The sequence below is a fragment of the Palaemon carinicauda genome, chromosome 7 (assembly GCF_036898095.1).
Source record: "Palaemon carinicauda isolate YSFRI2023 chromosome 7, ASM3689809v2, whole genome shotgun sequence".
NCBI classification, from domain to species: domain Eukaryota; kingdom Metazoa; phylum Arthropoda; class Malacostraca; order Decapoda; family Palaemonidae; genus Palaemon; species Palaemon carinicauda.
The window spans coordinates 135,913,866-135,938,865 of record NC_090731.1 but is presented as its reverse complement, the minus strand read 5'-3'; the positions used below and the strand labels follow the sequence as shown (position 1 = coordinate 135,938,865).

Below are 25,000 nucleotides of genomic sequence, written 5' to 3'. Positions count from 1 at the left end.
ATATGGGAATGGTAGAATTTTGTCTTTCTTTAAAGTTCATGTGGCATGATCATTGTATTTCTTCGTGGGGAACCAGTTCTTTTGTGGCCTTTTTTTTCATTTAATCTGCAAGCAAAGTGCTTGAAATAAGGTGTTTAAGATGTCTTGCATGGACTCTGGATGTGGGTCAACAGGGCACCATCATAAGTATATTACAGTTCAAGCTGCTGGTTTAAAGGTTTTCAAGGCCGCTCAAGAATGTTCCATGTAGTGCCTTTAGAGACTATGGCTGAGCAATTAGTTCTGGGATACCAGTTCTTGAGAGCAAATGGGGTGATAGTTGACGGAGCCCGAAATCGGCTGAGCGTTGGCAGTACTCCCCAAGAGCCTCTTTGGGAGTATTATGTCCCGATATGTGAAGCCTGTTGTCAGCAAGTGGTTTACGCACTTGAGGTCCACGCAGCCGATTCAATAAGGATTGCCAGTATTGAGCCAGTACTTGTTCCAATTACTGTAAACGTTCCTAAGGGACTTGACACCTCTTTTAGGTGCCCTGCTTGTCCGACCAACTGTTGGCCAGAAATGTATTATGATGGTAACATCATAAACCCCGGTCTGTCAAGGAAAGCTACAGCAATCCCTGGCATCCTCGAACTGAAATATGGAAAAGCCTCAGTTTTAATCAAGGGTTCATCTGAAGAAACTGCAAGATCAAGAAGGGCGATCATCTCTTGGAGAGGGTTTTCACCATGGCAATGGTGGATGCTCCTCTATCCTGCCTGATAGCACAGGATTGTGATCTGACTCCTGAACTGAGCGTATTGGAAGAGATAGACAATCTGTCTATCTCCGACGAACTGGACTCTTCTCAGAAGGACCAGTATCGTCAAATGTTTTGACGTCACCTTCCGGTCATCAGTACTGGTGAGGATGATGTGGGAGAGTGCTCAAGCAAACCAATACGCATACACCTGTATGACGAGACGCCCATTTATCAGACGGTTCAATGGTTTGCCAAACCCGTCACTGATGCCATCGAGGAACAGTGCAAGGAGTTGCATGAACTGGGTATTATTGAACCCAGCGTCTCTTCTTGGCCTTCACACATTGTTCCAGTCCGAAAAAAGGACAATAGTATACGGTTGTGTGTGGACTACCGTAGACTAAATAAGGTGACTGTCTCTGATAAGTCCCCAATGCCTAATATGGCAGATACTGTATTTGGACTTTAAGGAGTCAAATACTTTACAACCCTTGACCTGGTTCGTGGATACTACCAGTTACTGTTGGCAGAGTATTCTCCAAGAGTTCCCGAAAGCCAAGGTGGTTGTCTACATTGATGACATCTTGATACTTGGATCTTCTTTCGAGCAACACCTGAAAATGGTAGAATGAGTCTTGGCTACTCTCCAGAAGCACGGACTCAAGATAACACTCGGGAAGTGTTCTTGGGTTCAAGCCGAGGTCCAGTACCTTGGTCATCTGGTTGGATGGTCTTGCATGTATAAGCTACCCGAATACATCCAGAAAGTGGAGGACTTCCTTAAACCTACCACTGTGTGGGAGCTACGGGGATTCCTAGGACTGGTAAATTTCCAAAGGAAGTTTATCCTCATGTACTCACAGCTAGCCAAACAATTGTCTGCGAAGACTGGAGGACGATAATGCCAAGGGACTAGGAAACTGAAGTGGACTGCAGAAATGGACATTGCCTTTGTGTACTTGAAGGAACTGATCAAGGAGGACATTATGTTGTCATACCCTGACTACTCCGCTGATGTTAAACCCTTGGAGTTGTTTGTTGACGCTTCGGGTGAGGGTGCTGGTGCTTGTCTGTGCCAGGAGTCCTTGGAGCATCCAGGGGAGCGTCGGGTGATAGGTACGACTCCACGACTTTCCTTGACAGCGAGACCCGTTACACTACCATTGAGCGGGAGTTGGCTGCTCTGCGATGGGAGTTGAAAACCTTCAGGGCCTTCCTCTATGGTCAGTTCTTCGTGATTCATTCTGATCACCGTCCTCTGATGTACCTTCATGCATGAAGATGGTGGACAGTCGAATTAACTGACTGTCTGTTTGCTACTGAACCCAGCACTCCCAAGTTGCCTACTGGACTGGCCTTGTATAAGGAGGTTCATGGTGGTCCAGATTCTTTCATAGAATCCTTGGAGCTAGTCATGAGCTGCTGGACGGAAGGGTCAGATGTCGCACCCGAATCTCAGTTGAAGAGAGCCAAGCTCCGGGATGCTTTAGTTCAGCAGTTTCTGAAAGACGCCGGTGGACTAGGCTTCAAACTAGACAGGACTAGTAGGAACGGGATTAAGGCAATACGTTTTCCAGGTACAGTCCCAGCTCTGGAGTTGCTCTTGGCAGCATCTAAGCTATTGAACCTGGAAATCTGGGTCCATTGGGGTCCCACTTGTCCCATAGTATATCGTGATCCATCCGTGATTGAGCCTCAGTGGGTGCATCTACAGTGTCTGTCTGGAGTGCATTTTAACCCTCTGATCGAGCTCCGCAATTACGTCCCTCCAACTGACGTGATTCTGGGCCATAAGGCAGATGTAAAATCTTATGTGCCGGACACTGAAGATCAGGAAGCACCAGAGGATTGTCCTGTAATCCAGTATGTGACAGAAAAGGCACCTCGTCAGTCCAGTTGTACACATGTGTCTCAACACTCGGCAGTAGGTATAGTAATGATGCAGGAGACCTTATTTGTCTTCTTGTTGATACAGGAGCACAGGCTTGTCTTGTAAGTGAGTCTTTACTGAGCCAATTCGGCATAGAGTACTAGTTATTGTCAGGAGAACAGTTAGAGGGGTTGACTGGTTCCTGCACCAGCATTCTAGGCTATATCCAGTTAGAGGTGAAGTGTCCTTCCGGGTGGAGGCTACCGCTGTTTTACTATGTGGTGGTAGCTGCCAATGACATTAACTTTTGTTTTGTTCTTGGTAGGAATCTACTGGACGCAGCCTACTTGTCACTGGATTCACCCCGAGAACAGTTGGTGTATGACCACACGTCTGTTCTTCAGTTGTCTCCCAAGGTACTCTCAGTCTCCCTACTGCATACCGAGACCACTGTTATGAAAGTAACTGGCCCTGAATCTGATTGGGGAGTATTCTCCGGAAATGCTCTTCTGTCCTTTAGTTAGGTGTCCATGATCCAAGGAGATCATCGACAAATCCAAATTGTCATCAAGATGATCTACTCCAAGGTTCCTACATCTCAAGTTCCACGCTCCTATCTACCCTATAGGAGATGTTGGTCTGACCTGGAAGTACACCAGGGTTTGCTAGTGAAGTGAAACCCAGATGGCCTAGTAGTCCCAGTAGTCACCTTCATTATCCTGATTGACCTAGTTGCTGAGACACACCTCCAGAATGTTCACTGGGGGATCGGAAAAATGATTGCTATGCTCCGTCGACTCGTTTGGCACAAATCTTTGATTAGCGTAATAATAGATATGTGCCTGACGTGTTGGGAATGTCAGACTTGTAAGGTTTCAAGGGAAGTGGTTGCCCCGCCGATATTGAAAATAGTGACCTCTTCTCCTTTTGAATTGGTTGCTATGGACCTTGTGAGTCTCCCAACAACCAGTACTGGTTTTATTGGGTGTCTGATGGTAGTCGACCATTATTCCAAGTGGGTGATGGCAGTACCCATAGGGAATAAGAAGAGTTGAACAATATGCCAGGCGCTTGAAGACTGAGTTTTTCCTGTTATTTCTCGCGTTCTAGTCCGGATATTGACTGATAACGGCCATGAGTTTATTTCTCAGGAATTTACTGAATTGTCAGAGCGGTACAATGTTTTACATGTGAAAACCACTAAGGGTGATTTTTGGGAACCTCGGAAATGGGACCAGTACTTATCCCGAGCAGTTCTCGGCTACAACCATTCCCACCACACTGAGATTAGCTGTACTCCAGCTGAGAACCTACTGAAGGATGCTCACGATGTTGATAGTACCCCTTTTGTGTCAGCAGAAACGAGAGACCCATGGGCTGAAGGACATCCTCGGTACAAACTGTTCAAAAAGGGTTTTCTGGTGCTTAAGAAGGTGCACCTGTTGGGACACCTTGAGGTGGTATTCCGTGTTACTAAGGTATACAAGAATAAGGTCACCTATGAGCTGCACAGACTGCCTGATGGTGAAGTGGTAAGAGCTCACCATATCCAATTGAAGGCCTGGTTTCCAACTTCCTCTAGTTCTAGAAGTGGTGGTGACTCCTATGGGGTGGCTGCAGTACTTACATCCTACATTTTGTCCCGAGACTGTAACAAGTCCCGACGACAAAGGAAAAGTCACCATCCTACTAGAACTGTTACTCAGCCTAAGCTCATTCTTAAGCCAGCTAGGGCTTACGAGAGAAAAAAAACCCTGGATGCTTGGTTATATCTTCCAGAAAGTTATGATGAGACTCCTGTATTAAAGCCTGAATCGTTTCGAGATCGTTTGGTCCTCCAACTGTGGGAGAACAGCCTCACTGAAATGTGTGAAGCCCCAATTTTGTCTCCCGAATCGGTGGTTCACTCTCATGTGCCCTAATTTCCAAAGCCCTAATTCATATATTCCTCCTCTCGGGAGTTTTGAATTCTGGGAAGTTTCCAGTATTCCGTAATTGGAACTACTTTGTGTTGGCTCCAAGAGTCCCAGTCCAGATTGGTCAAGACCTGCTAGTTTAGAAAGCCCTGTTTCTGAATTGGCAGTGTCTATTCATCCTGATAATGACTTTCTCGGCTTTTTGCCACCCGATTGTGACAACCGACTGTCACCTGAAGATCCCACCTTTAGTGGATTTAATCCCCCATTCATTAGGTCTTTTTAAAAGGTCCTGTTCCTGACCTACCGTTAGTTCAGCCTCGAGTCCTCGGGTGGAGACCTCGTCTCACTGACCAGACGAATACCATAGAGAGGGAATCATCCTCCATTCCTGTGTCACCTCTGAATTCAAAACCCTTCTGACATTCTGATGGTAGATTAAGACACATTTCAGAGTTCGAGGTTGAAGTGGCACAGTCAGTTGTATCTAACCTGAATGCTACAACACTGTTTGGGTCGCTCGAAACACAACTTTGCCCTTTGTCATCGCCTGATTTTTCGAGATTTTTATTGCCCTCTTCTGAGTCTACGGATTCTGTCTCTGGTTTATCTCAAAGAATGTTGATCACCCGCAGATACCAACTGTTATACGAGGTTATCGATCAATTAGAGACACCCAGCTTGTACTTGGAGAGGTGCCGGCTTAGCATGTCTTCGGTACTGCAAGAAATTAATATGGCTCGCCAGCAGATCGCTGAATAAATTTTTATCATCCTGTAATACCTGTAGTCCAAAATCAATAAGTTTTGTATTCTTTTAAATTGATTTTGGACTGCGATGAACGTAATTTTTTTCTTGATAATTCATGACTGTATACCTGTAATATTGAAATGTTTCCTGTAAATAATGAAATTTATTATATTGTATGTTATTGGAGCATTGTTGGGAGGAATAGATGTTAATCTAATATTTTGTTTCTAAGTACTGTATCTCCATTGTGTCTGATAGTTTATCGTCTATTCCTATTGCATTTTGTTACATTAGAAAACTGTTAAATAATGTACTGTACCTAATGTAATACATGTAATTTGATAAGTAGCCAGCTGAAGGGTCGGATGATGAATTGAATCTTTTTTAGTTGATCATCCTATCTTTTCATTGAAATTTGTAAGGTAAAACTTTTTCACTTGAATGTACAGAGTTTGTGTGGGGTGTTGCTGTCAGTTACGAGGCATTTTTTTTTGGATCGGCTTGAGGGCTAATGGGGGGGGGGATGCAATATATAATGGTTTGTGTCAAAGAAAGCTTTATGGTTTGTATTGTATGAAAAAAAAAACCTTTTATTTTATACATACTTTTTATAGCCCTCAAGTGCCCCACAAAGAAGTGCCTTAATCAGTTATTATTTCTTTTAACAGTTACTGACAGCAGGACCTTACACCCAGTAGGGAGAGAAGCTTGAATTGGAACCTGGAAGTTGAACATAAAGCAGCATAGAAAAGTTTTAAGTGGCAGCCAAACTTTTATGTGTTGTCAATTTCCAAATCCGGTTGACTGTTCATGCAGATAATGAACAACAGTGTTGCAGGGTTCTCCTTTAAGCTTGAAATTTTTCCTGTCATAAGTCTGGAATTTTCTCTGGAATAATATTGCATGATCCTGCACCTGAATATGTTGCTAGTCAGCCTGATGAAGACTGTTAAAAGGAAGTTTGCCTTGATCTTCCAGTTTTGCCGCATGAATTGCAACCTTGTTTTATAATGCCTTTAATCGTGAGGCAAGCTCCTTGTATTTGAATGTATCCCAAACAGATACCCGGCTAGGGTGTGCCTTTGTTTATAATTGCATCTGGAACTCATAAGTGTGTCCAGCATGTGAATAGCTCTTGTTTTTTCGTTATTCAAATATTTTTTTTATCTTGTTTAATGTAAGGCTGGAGTGTAAAGGGGTACTAATTTTTCCTTTAATTGCTCATTTGAATTTGACGAAAAAAGAATGTTAAGGTAAACCTGAAAAGTTCTGTTTTTTTATTAAATCTCTTTCTAATAAGTCATTTATGATATTTTTTTTCTCCCAAACTGTGTCCTGTTATAAGTCTAACAAATTTTTCCCTATCACCTAATGTTCTGACACTTTACTTAAGCTTGAAGCCATCTTCCCTGAAGAAGATAGAGCTATTCATGTATACTGCTCATTTTTCCAGAAATGAATTAGCGGTCATGCTACACGTTTATTCAGCAAGCTCAAGGCAAGGGAGGAAAAGGGGAAAATAGGGTTCTTGCTGGGTCTCCTTGCCCAGTATAAAATCAAGGGGTGGTGTCCAGAGCCCAGTTCATCCTTGATTGTTTGCCTTTTACCCAGATTTTTGGTTATTCCACCATTGTATATATATATATATATATATATATATATATATATATATATATATATATATATATATATATATATATATATATATATATATATATGTGTGTGTGTGTGTGTGTGTGTGTGTTTGTGTGTGTGTGTAGTGAACGTTTGGCTGTGGTCGGCATTTGGACACTAGGCAGTTTGGGTGCTACCTCTGTCCACAGTCCGCAAACCACTACAGCATCCTGCTTCTCAAACTAGGCTTTTAGTTTAGCTTGTAATAATAATAATAATAATAATAATAATAATAATAATAATAATAATAATAATAATAATCAGCTGAACTCGGGACGGATATTGTTTATGAGATCGGCATTGTTCCTCGTTGATGTCGCTCACTATCACGCAGTTCACTGTAATGTTGCTACATCTAACAACACTTTTAAGAAGGCTACATAATAGCTGTGTCTTTTGAATTGTATATATTACCATTGAATTTGGTAGGAACATAGAAACTATGTTTCCCATCAATCCCTGAAATTTTCATTTGGATATGTGAATTATTTTAGGGAAAAATTCAACCTATACCGAAATAAACGTTTGCTGTATCATTTCTATGTCAGATATCAACATGAAAATTGGTATAGACAATGTAAATATCCATCCCATGAATCCCTGAAAATTTCATTTAGATTTGTGAAGTATTCTACGAGTAATTTACGGCGCCGTCGCTGAAAATCATCCTACTGTGGATATAGAAAAATAGCTACTGTGACTTTTCTATGACAAGTATCACTACGAAAATTGGCATGAATGTAGTTCACATAACACCATCAAACTCTGAAAATCATTTGGATATCTGTAAAACTCTAGGAGTAGTTTGCTCCTTCTCACTGATTTTTCAGCTAAAAATCGTCACTTACAGTCAGAAGTGACAGCCAGGGCATGCCTATAGCAGGTATGAACATGAACATTGGCAGAAAAAACATTTGAATATCTAGACAATCCCTTAAAATTCCATTTGAATATATTTATTTTTATAGGAGTTATTGACCCCGCTGGCGATAATAATGGAAGAAAATGACTGGGTTATGAGCATGCCTGTAACAAAATTGTCAGAAACAAAGCTTATATATATATATATATATATATATATATATATATATATATATATATATATATATATATATATATATATATATATATATATACATATATATATATATATATATATATATATATATATATATATATATATATATATATATATATATATAATCCCTTTAAATCTAATTTGAATATATTAATTGGTGTAGGAGTTATTGACCCCGCCGCCGAAAATATCATCTGCTCCCCCCCACCCTCCCACTCGGTGATAATGATAAGAGGAATGACTGGGCTATGTATGGGGTGATATTCGTTTGCGAAAATTTGGTCATTTCATATAAGGTCACTTACTTTGTTCGCGACAATAATAATATATACACCCCTAACATGGTTGCCGAGGTTAAATATTTGACCATTATATGGGATCTAACACGTGTACACAACACTGTATATACTGCTTAACGTATCATCTAATATAAACATAATTTAAATTTCTCCATTAATGTATATTAGTCAAACATACCCTGTGTTCATGAATGTGAACATTTGAATGATTTTTCTTCTATTATAAATTTATCAATATAATATTGGCAAACTTTTTAAAAAATCATTGGTATATACAGTATATTTTCATATATTGTTGGAGACCAATTCTATTTTTTCTACTCATGCAGGGCAGATGTCTTTAGGGATTATCAAGTGACTGTTGATAAAGTTGGTGAAGGACAGACACTAGTTATATCTGTTGAAATACTTCTAAAACAGTGACTGACTTACTTTAATGCTTTCAATTGAAAATTGACTTTGGATTCTTTTTTGAGGGGACGACCACAGGGAGAAACTTCACTATTATTTTTCTAAGGAATAATAATATGAGAGTTTATCGTAAATAAATGATTCATATTATTAGGTGTGGTTAATAAAAGTGATATACATATTTTTATAATGTTCTCATTTATTTAGATTCAGGAGGAAAACTAGAAAACCTTCATTTCTTCTTTCTTAACCGTAAACTCGGCCTCCTCCAAAATGACCTCCACCGAAGTGTCCACCGAAACCTCCACGGAATCCGCCATGATGGAATCCAGGCTCAGCTTCTGGGTCAGGTTGAGCTACAGGACTCCTCTTTCCACGGTATCCTCCATAGCCACCACCAAATCCACCAAAGCTACCTCCATGATGGCCACCAATTCCAGAGAATCCACGGTGGATTCCTCCAAAGTGACCAGGATCTGCTTCAGGTTCTGGATCAGCAAGAGCCTCAGGGTTGGCTTCAGGCTCAGCTACTGGGCTCCTTTTGCCACGGTATCCTCCATAGCCACCACCAAATCCACCATGATGGCCACCGAATCCAGAGAATCCACGGTGGATTCCTCCAAAGTGACCAGGATCTGCTTCAGGTTCTGGATCAGCAAGAGCCTCAGGGTTAGCTTCAGGCTCAGCTACTGGGCTCCTTTTGCCACGGTATCCTCCATAGCCACCACCAAATCCACCATGATGGCCACCGAATCCAGAGAATCCACGGTGGATTCCTCCAAAGTGACCAGGATCTGCTTCAGGTTCTGGGTCAGCAAGAGCCTCAGGGTTGGCTTCAGGCTCAGCTACTGGGCTCCTTTTGCCACGGTATCCTCCATAGCCACCACCAAATCCACCATGATGGCCACCGAATCCGGAGAATCCACGGTGGATTCCTCCAAAGTGACCAGGATCTGCTTCAGGTTCTGGATCGGCAAGAGCCTCAGGGTTAGCTTCAGGTTCAGCTACAGGGCTCCTTTTACCACGATAACCATGTCCACCTCCAAATCCACGACCACCGAAATGGCCACCAAATCCACCAGAGTGGCCACCAAAACCACGGTGGAATCCGCCTCCAACGTGACCAGGTTCAGGGTCAGCTACAGGATCAGCTGTAACCATCCCAAGAAGGACCACTGCAAAGGTGGTAAGAATCATCTGCAATAAAAGTATAAGTAATGCCATTATTATCACACATATATCTGCAAGTAGAGTAATAATTAAACAAATCGTCGTGAAATAAATGGCTTATTTTTTCAGTCTGTGATAATATATCTATTTCAAAAGAAATCTATGACTTCATTTAAACATGACGCATTTGAGTTATTCTTTAAGAAATCTGATACTTGTTTTAGGTATTTTCATTGAATGAAAAATAAAATTTGAAATTTAAGATACTATTTACAAAATGTAAGGAATTGAAGAACCAATTGCATGATATTACATTATTCATATTTCTGATGTTCTAATCAAGGTCCATTTTATTTGTTGGTAGTAGGTTGTCCAGGACAACAGTCATCCCTTGAGATACTACCGCTAAAGAGTTATGGGGTCTTTTTTCTCTGGTTTCGGTTTATTTTCTCTTTGCCTACACACAAACACACACACATACACACACACACATTGAATAGTCTGGACTATTCTTTACATATTCTCCTCTGTCCTCATACACCTGACAATACAGATTACCAAACAATTCTTCCTCATTCAAGGGGTTTCTGCACTAATATTTCAGTGGCCACTTTCCTCTTGGTAAGGGTAGAAGAGACTCTTTAGCTATGGTAAACAGCTCTTCTATGAGAAGGACACTCCAAAATCAATCTTTGTTCTCTAGTCGGGGATAGTGCCATAGCCTCTGTACCATTGTCTTTCTCTATCTTGAGTTAGAGTTCTCTTGCTAGAGGGTACACTCGAGCACACTATTCTATCATATTTATCTTCCTCTTGTTTTGTTTGAGTTTTTTTTTTTAGTTTATTTAGGAGATATTTATTTTAATGTTGTTACTTCTCTTAAAATATACCATTTTCCTTATTTCCTTTCCTCATTGGGCTATTTTCCCTGTTGGAGCCTCTGTTCTTATAACATCCAGCTTTTCCAGCTAAGGTTGTAGCTTAGCAAATAATAATAATAATATTAAAAATAATACTAATGATAATAATAATAATAATAATAATAATAATAATAATAATAATAATAATAATACCCTGGTTCTAATATCAAGACTAAATTGAAAATGATGCTCACTCTGGAGATAGTCAAAATGGGCCTAAAATCACACCAGACAACACATCTGATAATCGTTGAAACAATGACATATATGGGAATTAACCTTTTTTATGTTCAATATTTAGTTGAACAATGTTTTATCAATATAAAACTATGATTGTATTTGATCAATTTTATCATCTCTAAAATTAATTTGAATTGATATATGATTCAGGGTAATATTGTAATATCATAAAGCCTTATTGCATTTATACCTAAAGAGAAGAATTCATTATCTCTATCCCACTTTTTACAAATCAAGAAAGATAGTTAATGATTGTGTGCGGTTGTGTGTGCGTGTTTAATGAGTGTGTGCGTGGTAAATGTTTTCTTACCTTAGACATCATGGTGGGTTGCTCAGAGCCAACTGTGGTGAGAAGGACTCAGGGATCTCTTTATATACTGACTGAGGGAAGGCAAATGTCCTTCGCACAGCTCTCACGATCTTACGTCATCGTTTTCAATCAGAAAAAAAACCTTAAGAATAATGATTCTCTATTTTCATACTTTTTTCTGTTTCGATATTTCATTTCTGCATCACAACTCTCATGTTATGGTTATGCTGATTGATGCATAAAGTGTGAGGCATCAGAACTAATTATGCCAAAAGCTTAAAATTTACAAGGAAAAATACACAGACGAGATTATTTACATTAATCTTATGTTTTTTTTTTTTCATTAAAAACATACACAAATACAACTAAATATAAACATCCACACAGATACAACCTACTAACAAGCACACGCATATACACTCATATATATATATATATATATATATATATATATATATATATATATATATATATATATATATATATATATACATATATATATATATATATATATATATATATATATATATATATATATATATATATATATATATATATATATATATATATATATATATATATATATATATATATATACTTTCTGCATTATTACTACATACTCAAATTACAAAATTGATTTAAAAGCCATTCAATTCTGCCAAAATTACTAATCATTTAGCTCATATATTTTTTCTTCTAGTTTTAACGTTCAGTACCCAGATATCTCTTTTGCTGCAAGAGAGAGAGAGAGAGAGAGAGAGAGAGAGAGAGAGAGAGAGAGAGAGAGAGAGAGAGAGAGAGAGAGAGAGTTCAGTTATTTAGTTAAGACACAATTATAGACATTATACCACTTTGGCTTGACTGTACTGAATTGACGACTGGATAATTTATTCAGAAACACCATTGTAGACCTATCTGCCTCTCCAGTTTAAAATTATCAGTAGTCTATAAAAAAGGATGACTAAGCAAGATTCTAACTTCCCTCCTAAAAGAATGTGCAATTCAAGTCACTGCCATGTAGATTAACAAGATTTCTGAGATCACTAATATCATATCCAACATCTATGACTAAATGGGAATCTACAGAAATTACCAATTCATGAAATACCTTTAACTTGGGTGAAGTTTCTTGATGCAGCTTTTGTAACATAACAAGTCTGACCCAAAATTAGAATGGATGACCTGTGAATCACGAGTCCTTGTCTAATGTTCGTCTTGATAGTAGACAGTAGCCTTCAAAGGGATTTCTGCTCTTTAACTTTGTGAGTTGCGAAACCATTTTTATTCTGACCACATAAAACACATAATGATGAAGAAATGTGAAATGTGTTATAGAACTCTCATGGTTTAGTTTTTGAGCTGGTATAAGTTACTCTACTGGTATCATCAGTTGAAGTATATGCCGATAATTTTTGTTCTGTAATTATAAATAATCTTTTTTTTTCGAGTATGCTTATTACAACAGTCACTTGTGGTAAGCAAAGTGTGAAGTGTTTCTAAGCAGAAGCCTTTTATGCTTTCGTCCATTCTCAGGACCCTTTACCTAATAGTGTGTATCTTCTTGGCACATTTCTCAAAGTCTGTTTCAGACTAAATGCTGTTCTTCAGTGAAACACCTTTCAGGTTGTCAGCCACTCACTTGAAACAGAAAACCAATTTTTGTTGTTGTTAACTAGCATATATTCAATGTGCCAAATCTTAGAGAAAATAGTACAGCATTATTCATCGCATATTAGAAGACATGTTATACAGTATATACAGTGTTGTGTATTATCTTAGCCATTTTCAAAATTCCAGATTGCTCCTTCACATAGACTATTTAACCATGAAATATCATATTCTCCATGCCCAAAACATTATGTATAAACACCTAGATCACCTTTGTACACGCGTTAGATAGCATTTGAGGGTTGAATATTTTGCCCTCGGAAACCCTGTTGCGAGTGTATATATCATTACTATTATTATTACAAGCTTCATGGTAAATACCAAAATGTCTGGTTACGTGGGCATTAAATAGAATTAATTTTGAAAAATCCAGTTGAAATTACCACTTTCTGTTGTGATGTTTGAGTGCAAGGGGTAAAAAAGTGTAATTCCGTGTATATTCCATTTTAATCATCTTTTGGGAGCTCAGATGGATAGTGGTCAGAATAGATGCAACGTTCTCAGCTGACAAGAATGTATGTAAATGAATCCAATTCGTCACCCATTTGGGGACCCAAAGTTTTCATTGATATTAACTGAAGGTTACGTTGACTAAAGCATTCATGAATGTTAGTGTTCTCTTGCTTGAGGGTTAACTCGGGTACACTATTCTATATTATTTCTCATCCTCTTGTTTTATTAAAGTTATTATAGTCTATAGGAAATATCTATTTCAATACTATTACCGTTCTTAAAATATTTCTTTTTTACTTGTATCCTTTCATCACTGGGTTATTTCCTTGTTGGAACCCCTGGGCTTATAGCATCCTGGTTTTTCAACTAGGTATGCTTCTTGACAAGTAATAATAATAATAATAATAATAATAATAATAATAATAATAATAATAATAATAATAATAATAATAATAATAATAATAATAATAATAATAATTAAAAAGGAAAGCCATTTTCCTCGCTCATTTATCTTGTAAAATATATAAATACGTGCTGTTATCACTACCAGTTAGTGATATAAAGCTTTGTTCCATATAAACTAAAGTTATTGAGTCGGTGTGTCACTTATCTTTTGAATCATCATTCAAAAAGTTCCCATCACAGTGATGGGTAGTTTTGAATCTGTGGCAGTCTTCAGTTATGTAGTTGCAGGCCTCTGTGCAGGAAAGACCAATTGTCCTGCAGGAGCAGCTATATCAGAAGCCCAAAGTCTGCTAGCGATGTGCTATGATTTCAACAAGTCCTTTTTTATACCAGTTCCTTCTTCGTGATAATCAGTTGCAGCATGCCATCATCTAAGAGGGTCTTGCTTGCTCTCCAGTGCCCGATGCTAAACAAGGGACTGAAGTTTGCTCATTCCAGATGTTGACACAAGTTTTCTGATGTTAGAGGTAGTCCTTCATTCTTAGGTCTTGTCTGCCAGAACATCCAGTAGCATACACTGTCTGCTTGACTGCCAGGTTTCTTGTTTTCTGGGTAGAGGCTGTACACAAAAGCCTCACATCCAGAGATGATGTCTTAATCCATGATACCACTGCTTCCCAAAGCACACAATCTTTTCTGATAGGCCTCAATAGTGCACAGCATCATGAATAACTTGTTTTTGCCAAGTCCAGAGAGAGGATCAGTTGAGTCGTATCCAGTCAAGGCATATAGTGGCAGCAAGGAATCGCATAGCTGGCGCCCGAGCTTAGCAACCAAGTGTGGATAAGGATGAACCTTCTTTTGTCTCCAGTGTTGATCCAAAGCTCGCTATAAGGAAGACTTTAAACTAGAGCAACGCTGAGGACCACAATCTCAAGGTCTGGTAACTTGATAACAATCCTGATATGTTTTGCATAGAGCAGTAGTCTAGCGTCTTCTTTGTGATCAGATCTCATGGGTAGGACATTTCCACACCCTTCTTTTGTCAACAAAAGTGCCATCTCATCAATCTTAAAGCTCCTTCCCAGCACAATCATCTGACCTCTTTGTAGTTGCTGCAGTGCCACCTGGCCCCAGGTGTCTTCGAAGAAGGCCTAGAGGTGTCTTCCAAGAAGGCTTAGAAGGTCTTCTTGTTCTGATTTCCAATATATTTCACCCGCTATTCTGATACTGGGGACATTGGTCCTCTTCTTGCTTTCTCCATCCTTAATTGCCTTTCACAGGTATTTTCCCATGCTGTTGGCACTCTCACAAAGGCGACAATGTGTGCAGTTCTGATGGAACCTGAGATGAAAATGGAAATACAACATAATCTGTCAAGGCAAACTGATGGATTGACAGTGCCTACATGATGAATGGCATGGCTTCTGCGTATATGATAAAAAAGGGAGATGCAATAACACTTGGTGAGCTGGCAGAAAATTACTTCAAGCTCATCTTGGTTGCATTCAGCCAGTGTGGATGCATACATGTCGATGTTTTGCTCAACCAGTACATGTAAAAGTCTAGCAAAGACGGAGAAATATCAAGAAGACGAGAAGCAACAGCTCTAGATATTAAGATAAGTGGACCACCATCCCCATTACCAAAAAAAAAAAAAATAAATAAATAAATAAATGGGTGAAATACATTGGCTATCTGCAGGTAAGAAGAACTTGTATAGCTTCTTAGGACACACCTAGTGCCAGATGGCATAGAAGCAGCTGCAAAGAGGTTAGATGATTGTGCTTGACAGGTACTTCAAGGTGGGTGAGATCGCGCTTCAGGTGACGAAAGAGGGGTGTAAAAATTTCCTGTCCCTGAGATCAGACCACAAGGAATCAGACACTAGACTGCTGCTCTATGCAAAATATACAGCAGAGACTCACAACAGGATTATGATCCAGTCACCAGACATTGATGTTGTGTTCTTCAGCATTGCTCTAATTGGAAGTCTTCATTATAACGAGTTCTCATTTAAGAATGGATTAAGGACACGAACAGATTTATCCCTATCCACACTTTGGCTGCTGAGCTCGGTAGGCAGCTATGTGATTTCTTGCTGCCAACACATGCCTTGACTGGATGTGACTCAACTGCTCTTCCTGGACTTGGTAAAAAGAAAGCATTCCCAATGCTATACTCCAATGATGCCTATCAGAAAAGCTTGAGTGCTTTCAGAGGTACTGGCCTCATGGGTCAGAGTGTCATCTTTGGTTGTGAAGCTTTTGTCCACAGCCTCTACACAGAAAACAAGAAACCTGGCAGTCAAGAGGACAGTGTACGCCACTGGATGTTATGTCAGAAAGGAGATAAGAATGAAGGACTACCTCCAACATCAGACAGCCTCCATCAACAACTGGAGTAAACACATTTCCAGTTCCTTGCTTGGCGTCATGCGCTGGAGAGTAAACAAGACTACAATCACCAGCTGGATGTTACTGGATGCTCTTAAGTTATGGCAGGCAGCAACCGACTCCCGTGAAGGAATCTGCCCCAAAACGACTTGTTGAAATCACATCATGTCACTGCCGGACCTGGTGCCGTTGGGGAAGCTTCTTCTACAGGTCCATTAAAATTTCTTACAAAGAGGACTGCAGCCACAAATTCAAAACTGCCAAGCACAATTATGAGAACTTTTTTGAATGACAATTCACAAATTAAGTGACATACCAACTTAATGACTTGTGTTTAAATAGATCAAAGTTTATTTCGTTGACTGTCACTGATAGCAGCCCGTATGCATATTTTTTTGTTATAAATGCGTTAAATATGCCTTTCGTTTTTAAGGCATCAACACTCATAATTCTCATATATATATATATATATATATATATATATATATATATATATATATATATATATATATATATATATATATATATATATATATATATATATATATAACTTCTAGGAAAAAATAAACATACCACAATTTGACACCAATTCTACCTGGTTTTTTTTTTCTTTTCCAGAGGGTCCAATCTGACTATGTTAAGTTAAAACTTGGCTGTAAAGGGTGTTGAACGAAAACAAATCAATTTCGTAAGACATTCTTCCCATCAAGAAATAATTCTTTTTACATAAGAAAGATAAGTTTTACCCCTCATGAAAATTTCCTAGATATAAATACCAGAGCCTTTCACCATGAGCCAAACCTTAACCACTCCTCCTCTTATTGTCTGTATCCAAAGGAAAAGTAAGTAGTTACTTTTAGGCGAGTGGGAGGAACCCAGCTACTCCCATACCGGTCATCAGTTAGCTACCCCCATACCGGTCATCAGTTAACTACCTTGTTACCAAGGTTCAACAACCATTTCCATCTCTCGCTAGGGACAACTCCTACATGAAAGACTGGTGATATATTACCGGAAAATGCAAATCACCTATGAAATTTGTAATAGTATAGAATTTTGTGCTTCCAAAATGAACTGAATATTTGTTTGGAGATAATGTGAAAGATATTACTAAAAGGTGGATAGTCCCAGTAACCTCTTCAGACCACACCTGTTTTAAACATCAAGGAAGGCAATGTATCTCGGTTCCTTTTGTTTTCCTAAGGACGACTAAATCCTTCTTTTGAAATTGGTAAGTCCGTTTGGAGTACCGTATACTTTTCACTTTTAAAAGTGATTCAAAGTTTAATGGGAATCACTGCCAAAAAAAAAAAAAAATTAACTATTAATTCTTTGTTGGCGATAAGACATTGAAGGTAGTTAAAAGTTAAAAACGATTCACTTAGTAGTAAATAAAATGAAAAACCTTAGGTATATTCTGAATGCTCTTAAAAGAAAGTTATAGCACATGAATTTTCTCAGCCGTATGGTAATTCATTATACGTTGAAATGCAATGAATAAATAAAAAGAATTAGAGATTATCTAGATAAAAAAGTAAAAAATCAATCAACAATTAAATATTGAGATTTACTTGCTTTCCTTTTAAAGAAAAGAAAAGCAAAATAGAAAAAGAATTTTTTTTTTCCAATACTGCATGGACGTTTCTTTATGAATTTGTGCTGAGAACGATTAAGTAAAACAGATCACCAGCATACAGTGCTGAAGTAATGCAAAGAAAATCAAATTAATTTAGGGAAATAAATATGAAATAAGTTTGGCTAATATCCTAAGGAAAATTATTGTGCGATTCTTTATTGATTTCATATTTTGATAAAGCTGTTATATACAGACAGTAATACAAAAAACGTATTATAATGCACGTAAATAATACTGCTAGAGATCTTAATAATATGGTCGATTCTATCTTATAGAATTATACTCACTCATGTATACAAAATACTTATATCAAGATTTAGTTTTCAGTATGTAGTAATTGTAATATGGAAAATGAAATAAATGTGCTGAAAAGGATGGAAATGAAAATTGTATGACTAAATAATACATTTCTTAATAAAATTATTATTTTTACACAGCTGTTATAATTATTTTATTGAAAAAAATGTGTTCTCATTTAAATCTAACATTAACACCATTAACTGCAATAGTTATTTATATTTTGAATGATTTATTATATAATACGCAGATTTCAGTCTTGTATAATATGACTATATCAGTATTATTCCATTATGAGAACATTGAAAATACATGGCCAAGAATGTATATCAGTAGCAAATAACAGCTCCCGGATTCGGACGAGGAAGAATCCTTCTATTCTTCGGATTGGAGAACGTCCAAATATAATATTCAGAAGAGTTTGAGTACTCAGCCCAAAACAGACACGTGAATTGGTTTACTTGAAAACCGAACTGGAGAAATTTCTTGAAATCTCGAATTGGTCAGGGAAAATATAAATCATACAAATTTACTGTATTTAAAAGATCCAATCATCTTTCTGGATGACGGCCAGAAAACTTGAAGGAGTTTCCTTTAAGATTCTGGTTACTTCGAGACACTTCCTGATTCTGGACAGATCTAAAACTGGTCTCCAACCTTCAGACGTCTTTGGTACTGGGGAAAAACAGTTGCAAAATCCCAATGACAGTGACTCCAATTTCCTTTATGCATGATTTCATGCAAAATTAACACACTTTCCTTACTATTGTTGAAATACAAATGAAAAAGAAGCAAGAGTTAATGACAAAAAAGGCTAGGAAATGATGGGCCAAGGATAAAACCTAAGGGTACGGATCCAAGCGTTCCCACTGAAAAAGAAACCGACCTTTCGTGTCTCGTACAGGAAGCAAGTGTCCCAAGGATTGTCAGCAAGAGACAATGAGACCATATTGCAACAGACTACCCTATTTGATGAATGAAATAACCAAGAATATCTGGAATGCAAAGTCCCTTGGCAAAGGGTTGAGGAAGAGCAGTAGAAATAAAAGGTAGAGAGAAAATGAAGGTTGAAAAACACACCTCAGAACTTGAAAAACAAGCTGATCTTTAAAACCACATATTCTACCGCTATCTAAGAGTTTATCAATGAATGCTTAAGAGAGTCTGGAAAAAACCCTCTTAAAACAAGCATTTATCAAGGCATCTGATGGGTAAGTTCATAAGAGATTTTGGGGTTATCTGGACACTAAGATGTTCAGTCTGAAATAAATGATACACAGGAGAAAATGTCTACAATATGTAGCAAACCATCTCGAAACAATAGGAGGATTCCGTACTATCATCGAAACTCTACATGAATTAATTGAAGACCTTCTCAAATGATCTAGTAAAGAACTGAAATTTGTGGACCGTTCAGATGAAAGACAAGAAGAAACAATTATGTTATACAGTTGGGTATTCCACGAAGCTAATAGGGGAGCTTAACTTTCTAAGTTATTGCAATTGGGAATTGTATTTGCATTTCTTAAAAGGATTATTTGATATTTTCTTCATAGCAAATGTTTTTGTTTAAGTTTGAGTTATAATTTCATTATGATATATTGAAACTGTGATGTAAACTTGTGTTTTATATATAGTAATAAGAAGTTAGTTTGGAACTGTATGAATGAACTTATGTGTAGTGTATAAATAGTCTAGCAGTCTATTCATAGAGGCCAGAAGGGATATATGTAATGAGTGAATTATAATCTGATTGTATAAAATGGGAAGGAAATTGTGTAATGTAGGTGAATTAAATGCTTTGAAGAGATAATAATAATGATGAAAAATTATAAGAATCAATAATTGAAGATAGAAAATGAAGAACCGAGTCTGATCGTAAAAGGGATATAAGACAATACAGGAACATATGGAACAAAAAATAAAGTTTCGTATCGTCATATTTGAAATTTGGATGTCTATATAGCCGGGACTGTCTATATGTTATGTATAGAACGTTAGAGAAATTAGAAATAGATAATTAATTCAACAACAGTTATTTAAGGGTGAATAGGAGAGCCAACCACAGATCTTTCAAACAGTAGGAAATAAATGACAGCATAAAAAGAAGTTACGTTTAACCTTTTCCTAGAATTTCACTTGCGTTCTGCACCATTTGATTCCTACTCGCTTATACGGAGTTGTGTAAACAAGTATTCTGGAGCTCAAAAAAATTATGAATTGAAAACAGAGAGAAAAAATAACCAAACTCGATCTTCATCGACAAGTTTATTAGTAAAAAAAAAAAAAAAAAAAAAAAAAAAAAAACGAAGTCTTGTAACGTAAATAACAGTTAAAGTGGAAAATATAAATCATTATTACATAATACCATTCGGCTTAATAGTTTCTTTGTAAGGATTATTATTGATCTATTAAGGAATAAGGGGAACTAGTTTTGACATTAATGTACTTTTACTTTACAGTAGAATTGAGAAGGTTTCTTCAGTTGCACTTTGGCGATGAATGGCCTCCCAGGTCATAGGGTTGCATTTTCGTTGGTATATGGACGTTACAATTGATTGTTAGAATGGCTCATCTCACAATTATCAGGTTTCTCGTTTTATCATCATCAGATGTAGGCTATCCTTATCGGGTAAAACAGAATGACATCCTGTAACAAAGGAAACAGACTATAACAGAAAATAAGTGATATGGTCATATAAAGAATCGAAGTAAAACCAATAATACAATTATATCCTTGCGTTTAGGCCCGTTGTGCACTGTAGGCATTTCTTAAAGGTCATTGCAGTGTTCTTTCCTCCCCGAGCTACATCTAGTTTTTTTCTTTATCCCTAAGTTTTACTCCCTCTTTCAAAGTAAATTAAAGTAGATTCCAATCACATTCGTTTACGGGCTGCCAACGAAAGAGCCTGTGTCTTGCATAAGGCAAGACAATCTTTACAGAACAGAACAGATCAGCTTTACCATAGTTCCCGCTTCCATTATTCACACTCGCTGCTCTCACGTTTCACAAGTTCATAGCACAACTGCGGGGCTTTGCGACAGTAAGTATCGATGCTGAATGGCCCTCCCAGTCCTAGCAACCGGTCAAATGGACCACGTTCATACTTTCAAACACTGTTTTTCTGTTAAGCTTATATTTCAGATTGAGAATTACTGAACCTGTCTCACTTCATTCTGTGATCTTGAACTTGAAATTTCACCTTTTTGTTGATGTCACTCAGTTCATTCATTGCAAATCATATTTTTTTTTTTCTGATGATACTTCAAATTTCTACCATTTGCAGATTTTTTTCCTTTTACATTCATATATATGTTTTACTTTCGTCTATTTTATTAAGGACTTGCTCTTCCAGTAAGGTTTATACATTTGAAAGAAAACTGAATTCAATTGAGTTGGTCATTCTGCTCCCAATTGTTAACAATCTAGAATTGTAAGGCTCTAAGAGTAATGAAAATTAAGGTTTCTCTGTTTTCTAAAGATATCGGTATTATCTCATTGCTTTTTAGCCATAAAAACATGAAGAAGAAACAGACTAAACGTGTTTCTTAAATGTAAATTTATAATAAAAAAAATCACCGCTAGAAATTTAAAGAAGTTGTATATACTGTGGTTAAAGGAACATTATCAATGCAAAGATCGGTATGTTGATGAGTCAGTATTCACGACCTAATTACAATCATACTTTGAGATTTGTTAGGATTCAAGACAAGAGAACAATGGTTTGATTTTGGAGTGTCCTCCCAGAGGAGCTGCTTACCATAGCTCAAGAGTCTCTTCTACCCTTACCAAGAGGAAAAGTGTCAACTGAACAATTACAGTGCAGTAGTTAACCCCTTGAGTGAAGAAGAATTGTTTGGTAATATCAATGTTGTCAGGTGTACGAGGACAGAGGAGAATATGTAAAGAATAGACCAGACTATTCGGTGTGTGTAGGCAAATGGAAAGTGGACCGTAAGCAGAGAGAAGCATCCAATGTAGTACTGTCTGGCTAGTCAAAAGACCCCATAACTCTCTATTGGTTGTATCTCAACGGGTGGCTGGCACACTGGTCAACCTACTACCTACTATCTACTACACAGAAGTGGTGTGGCGACAGCATACTGATCATGAAATGTATTACCATTTAAAGGAGGAGTGTTAATAATATAAAATTATTTTGTAAAGTAATCTAAACTACAACAACGTGATAAAAACCACATAAAAACAATATTCAGAGTTATTTAGGGTATTAGGTGACTCCTTGTAGGCGTTAACTCTCCCTAGCCCACAAATATTACATGGCTTTTCGATTTTCATGGCTATCTCTGTTACCTAACCTCATGAAACCTGAGATTAACTGCATTTCTTTTATAAAGGCATATGGGAGGCCACCCGTTTAAGCAGAAGTGTAAATCATCCACTCAACGGAAAAAGGGCCGATTTCATATACTAAGTCTCCATTTGCATTACTTCCTCTCTAAGTCGCTTCAATATATATTAAGACGTTAAGAAAATATACTCCACACAAACAGCAAAAATTCTACAAGTTTTTACTCAGACTAAGCAGAAATATTTGTAGTTTTAACTTTCTTATAGCAACACAAGGGACAATTGGTTGGGTAACCAAAATCATGCAATGCTAAGTCACAGCTACTCAATCAAATTTAATTTATGCTAAACAAATACTCACAAGTAAGAAAGCATAATATTAAAAGGATAACATGATCATTATTGGCCATCTAAATAATCAGTTCTTTTTCTTCTTATGTTTCCCCCTTTCCTATAAGGGGTCTTGGTCGATTTCTGTTCTGTGCTTAGTTTACGTCAATACCTTCTTAAGCAAATCATCCTCTCCATAATCCTTCCATCTTTTTCTTAGTCATCATATCTAAACAATGAGAGTATTGTTATAAAAGCTAAATAACCATCAATGAACTGATAGTTTCTTCCCCTTAATATGGTGCAGTCAGTGGGGCTGCAAGAGAAAAACTTTTCGCAAGTCAATCACAGGTACAGAACACTACTGACTTATGCTACCTAAAATTAAATCCCAAAATGTAATTCTGGATTCAATTTTCAAATTCTGAATGTTTAAATTTTAGTTGATCATCAAACCTGCGCAGTGACACTGCAAGCATAGGCCAAAAATCTATTTTTAATGCTAGAAATAACAGAAACGTAATCTGTTAGAAATAGCCATTGCATGTGAGAACGTCCTTTAGCCGTGATTATCAAGGGATTAAATTCAGCAACCTTAGTCAAATTTCTACTGTAGAAAGCATTTGACACCAGCTGAAGACCAGACAAGAGAACAATACTCAAAACAAGGTAGAGTGAACGAATCAGAACACTTCTTCAGGCTGATCATCAAAAATCCTAAACCATTTTCTCAATAAGCCAATTTCTGTGCAATTGACGAAGAAACATATTATATGTGAGAAATTGTGATAGTGAGAAATCATATATAGCGGATATGCCAAAGAGTCCAGTCAGATCCCTTTATATTTTGAAAACATAAATGGAAATATTACAATAGTTTCTAATGAAAAATTACATTAGAAAATGAGACAAAAACATCTTCCCTAGTGTAAATGTAAAATAAATACTTCGGTTATCTAATGAGATATAAAAAAGCGACCCGGAAAAAGAGATTGATAGCTAGACAGATAAGGGGATACCATGGTCATTATTTATATATATATATATATATATATATATATATATATATATATATATATATATATACATATATATATATATATATACATATATATATATATATATATACATACATATATATATATATATATATATATATATATATATATATATATATATATATATATACATGTATGTGTCTTTGAGTGTATATATATATACATACATACATATACCAAAGGCACTTCCCCCAATTTTGGGGGGTAGCCGACAACAACAAGAAACAAAACAAAAAGGGGACCTCTACTCTCTACGTTCCTCCAGCCTAACCAGGGACTCAGCCGAGTTCAGCTGGTACTGCTAGGGTGCCACAGCCCAACCTCCCACATTTCCACCACAGATGAAGCTTCATACTGCTGAGTCCCCTACTGCTGCCACCTCCGCGGTCATCTAAGGCACCGGAGGAAGCAGCAGGGCCTACCGGAACTGCGTCACAATCGCTCGCCATTCATTCCTATTTCTAGCACGCTCTCTTGCCTCTCTCACATCTATCCTCCTATCACCCAGAGCTTTCTTCACACCATCCATCCACCCAAACCTTGGCCTTCCTCTTGTACTTCTCCCATCAACTCTTGCATTCATCACCTTCTTTAGCAGACAGCCATTTTCCATTCTCTCAACATGGCCAAACCACCTCAACACATTCATATCCACTCTAGCCGCTAACTCATTTCTTACACCCGTTCTCACCCTCACCACTTCGTTCCTAACCCTATCTACTCGAGATACACCAGCCATACTCCTCAGACACTTCATCTCAAACACATTCAATTTCTGTCTCTCCATCACTTTCATTCCCCACAACTCCGATCCATACATCACAGTTGGTACAATCACTTTCTCATATAGAACTCTCTTTACATTCATGCCCAATCCTCTATTTTTTACTACTCCCTTAACTGCCCCCAACACTTTGCAACCTTCATTCACTCTCTGACGTACATCTGCTTCCACTCCACCATTTGCTGCAACAACAGACCCCAAGTACTTAAACTGATCCACCTCCTCAAGTAACTCTCCATTCAACATGACATTCAACCTTGCACCACCTTCCCTTCTCGTAC

At 37.5% G+C, this 25,000-nt stretch overlaps 1 protein-coding gene across 1 annotated transcript; it reads right to left on the bottom strand.

Annotated features, from left to right (window-relative positions):
* Window positions 1–8,927: 8,927 nt before the first annotated feature.
* Window positions 8,928–11,403, bottom strand: LOC137643660 (uncharacterized). Its single transcript, XM_068376376.1, has 2 exons — window positions 11,381–11,403; window positions 8,928–9,937 (listed from the first exon to the last, which is right to left on the bottom strand). The coding sequence occupies exons 1-2, from the start codon at window positions 11,390–11,392 to the stop codon at window positions 8,987–8,989; spliced, it is 963 nt and encodes a 320-aa protein (XP_068232477.1). The 5' UTR covers window positions 11,393–11,403; the 3' UTR covers window positions 8,928–8,986.
* Window positions 11,404–25,000: the final 13,597 nt, after the last annotated feature.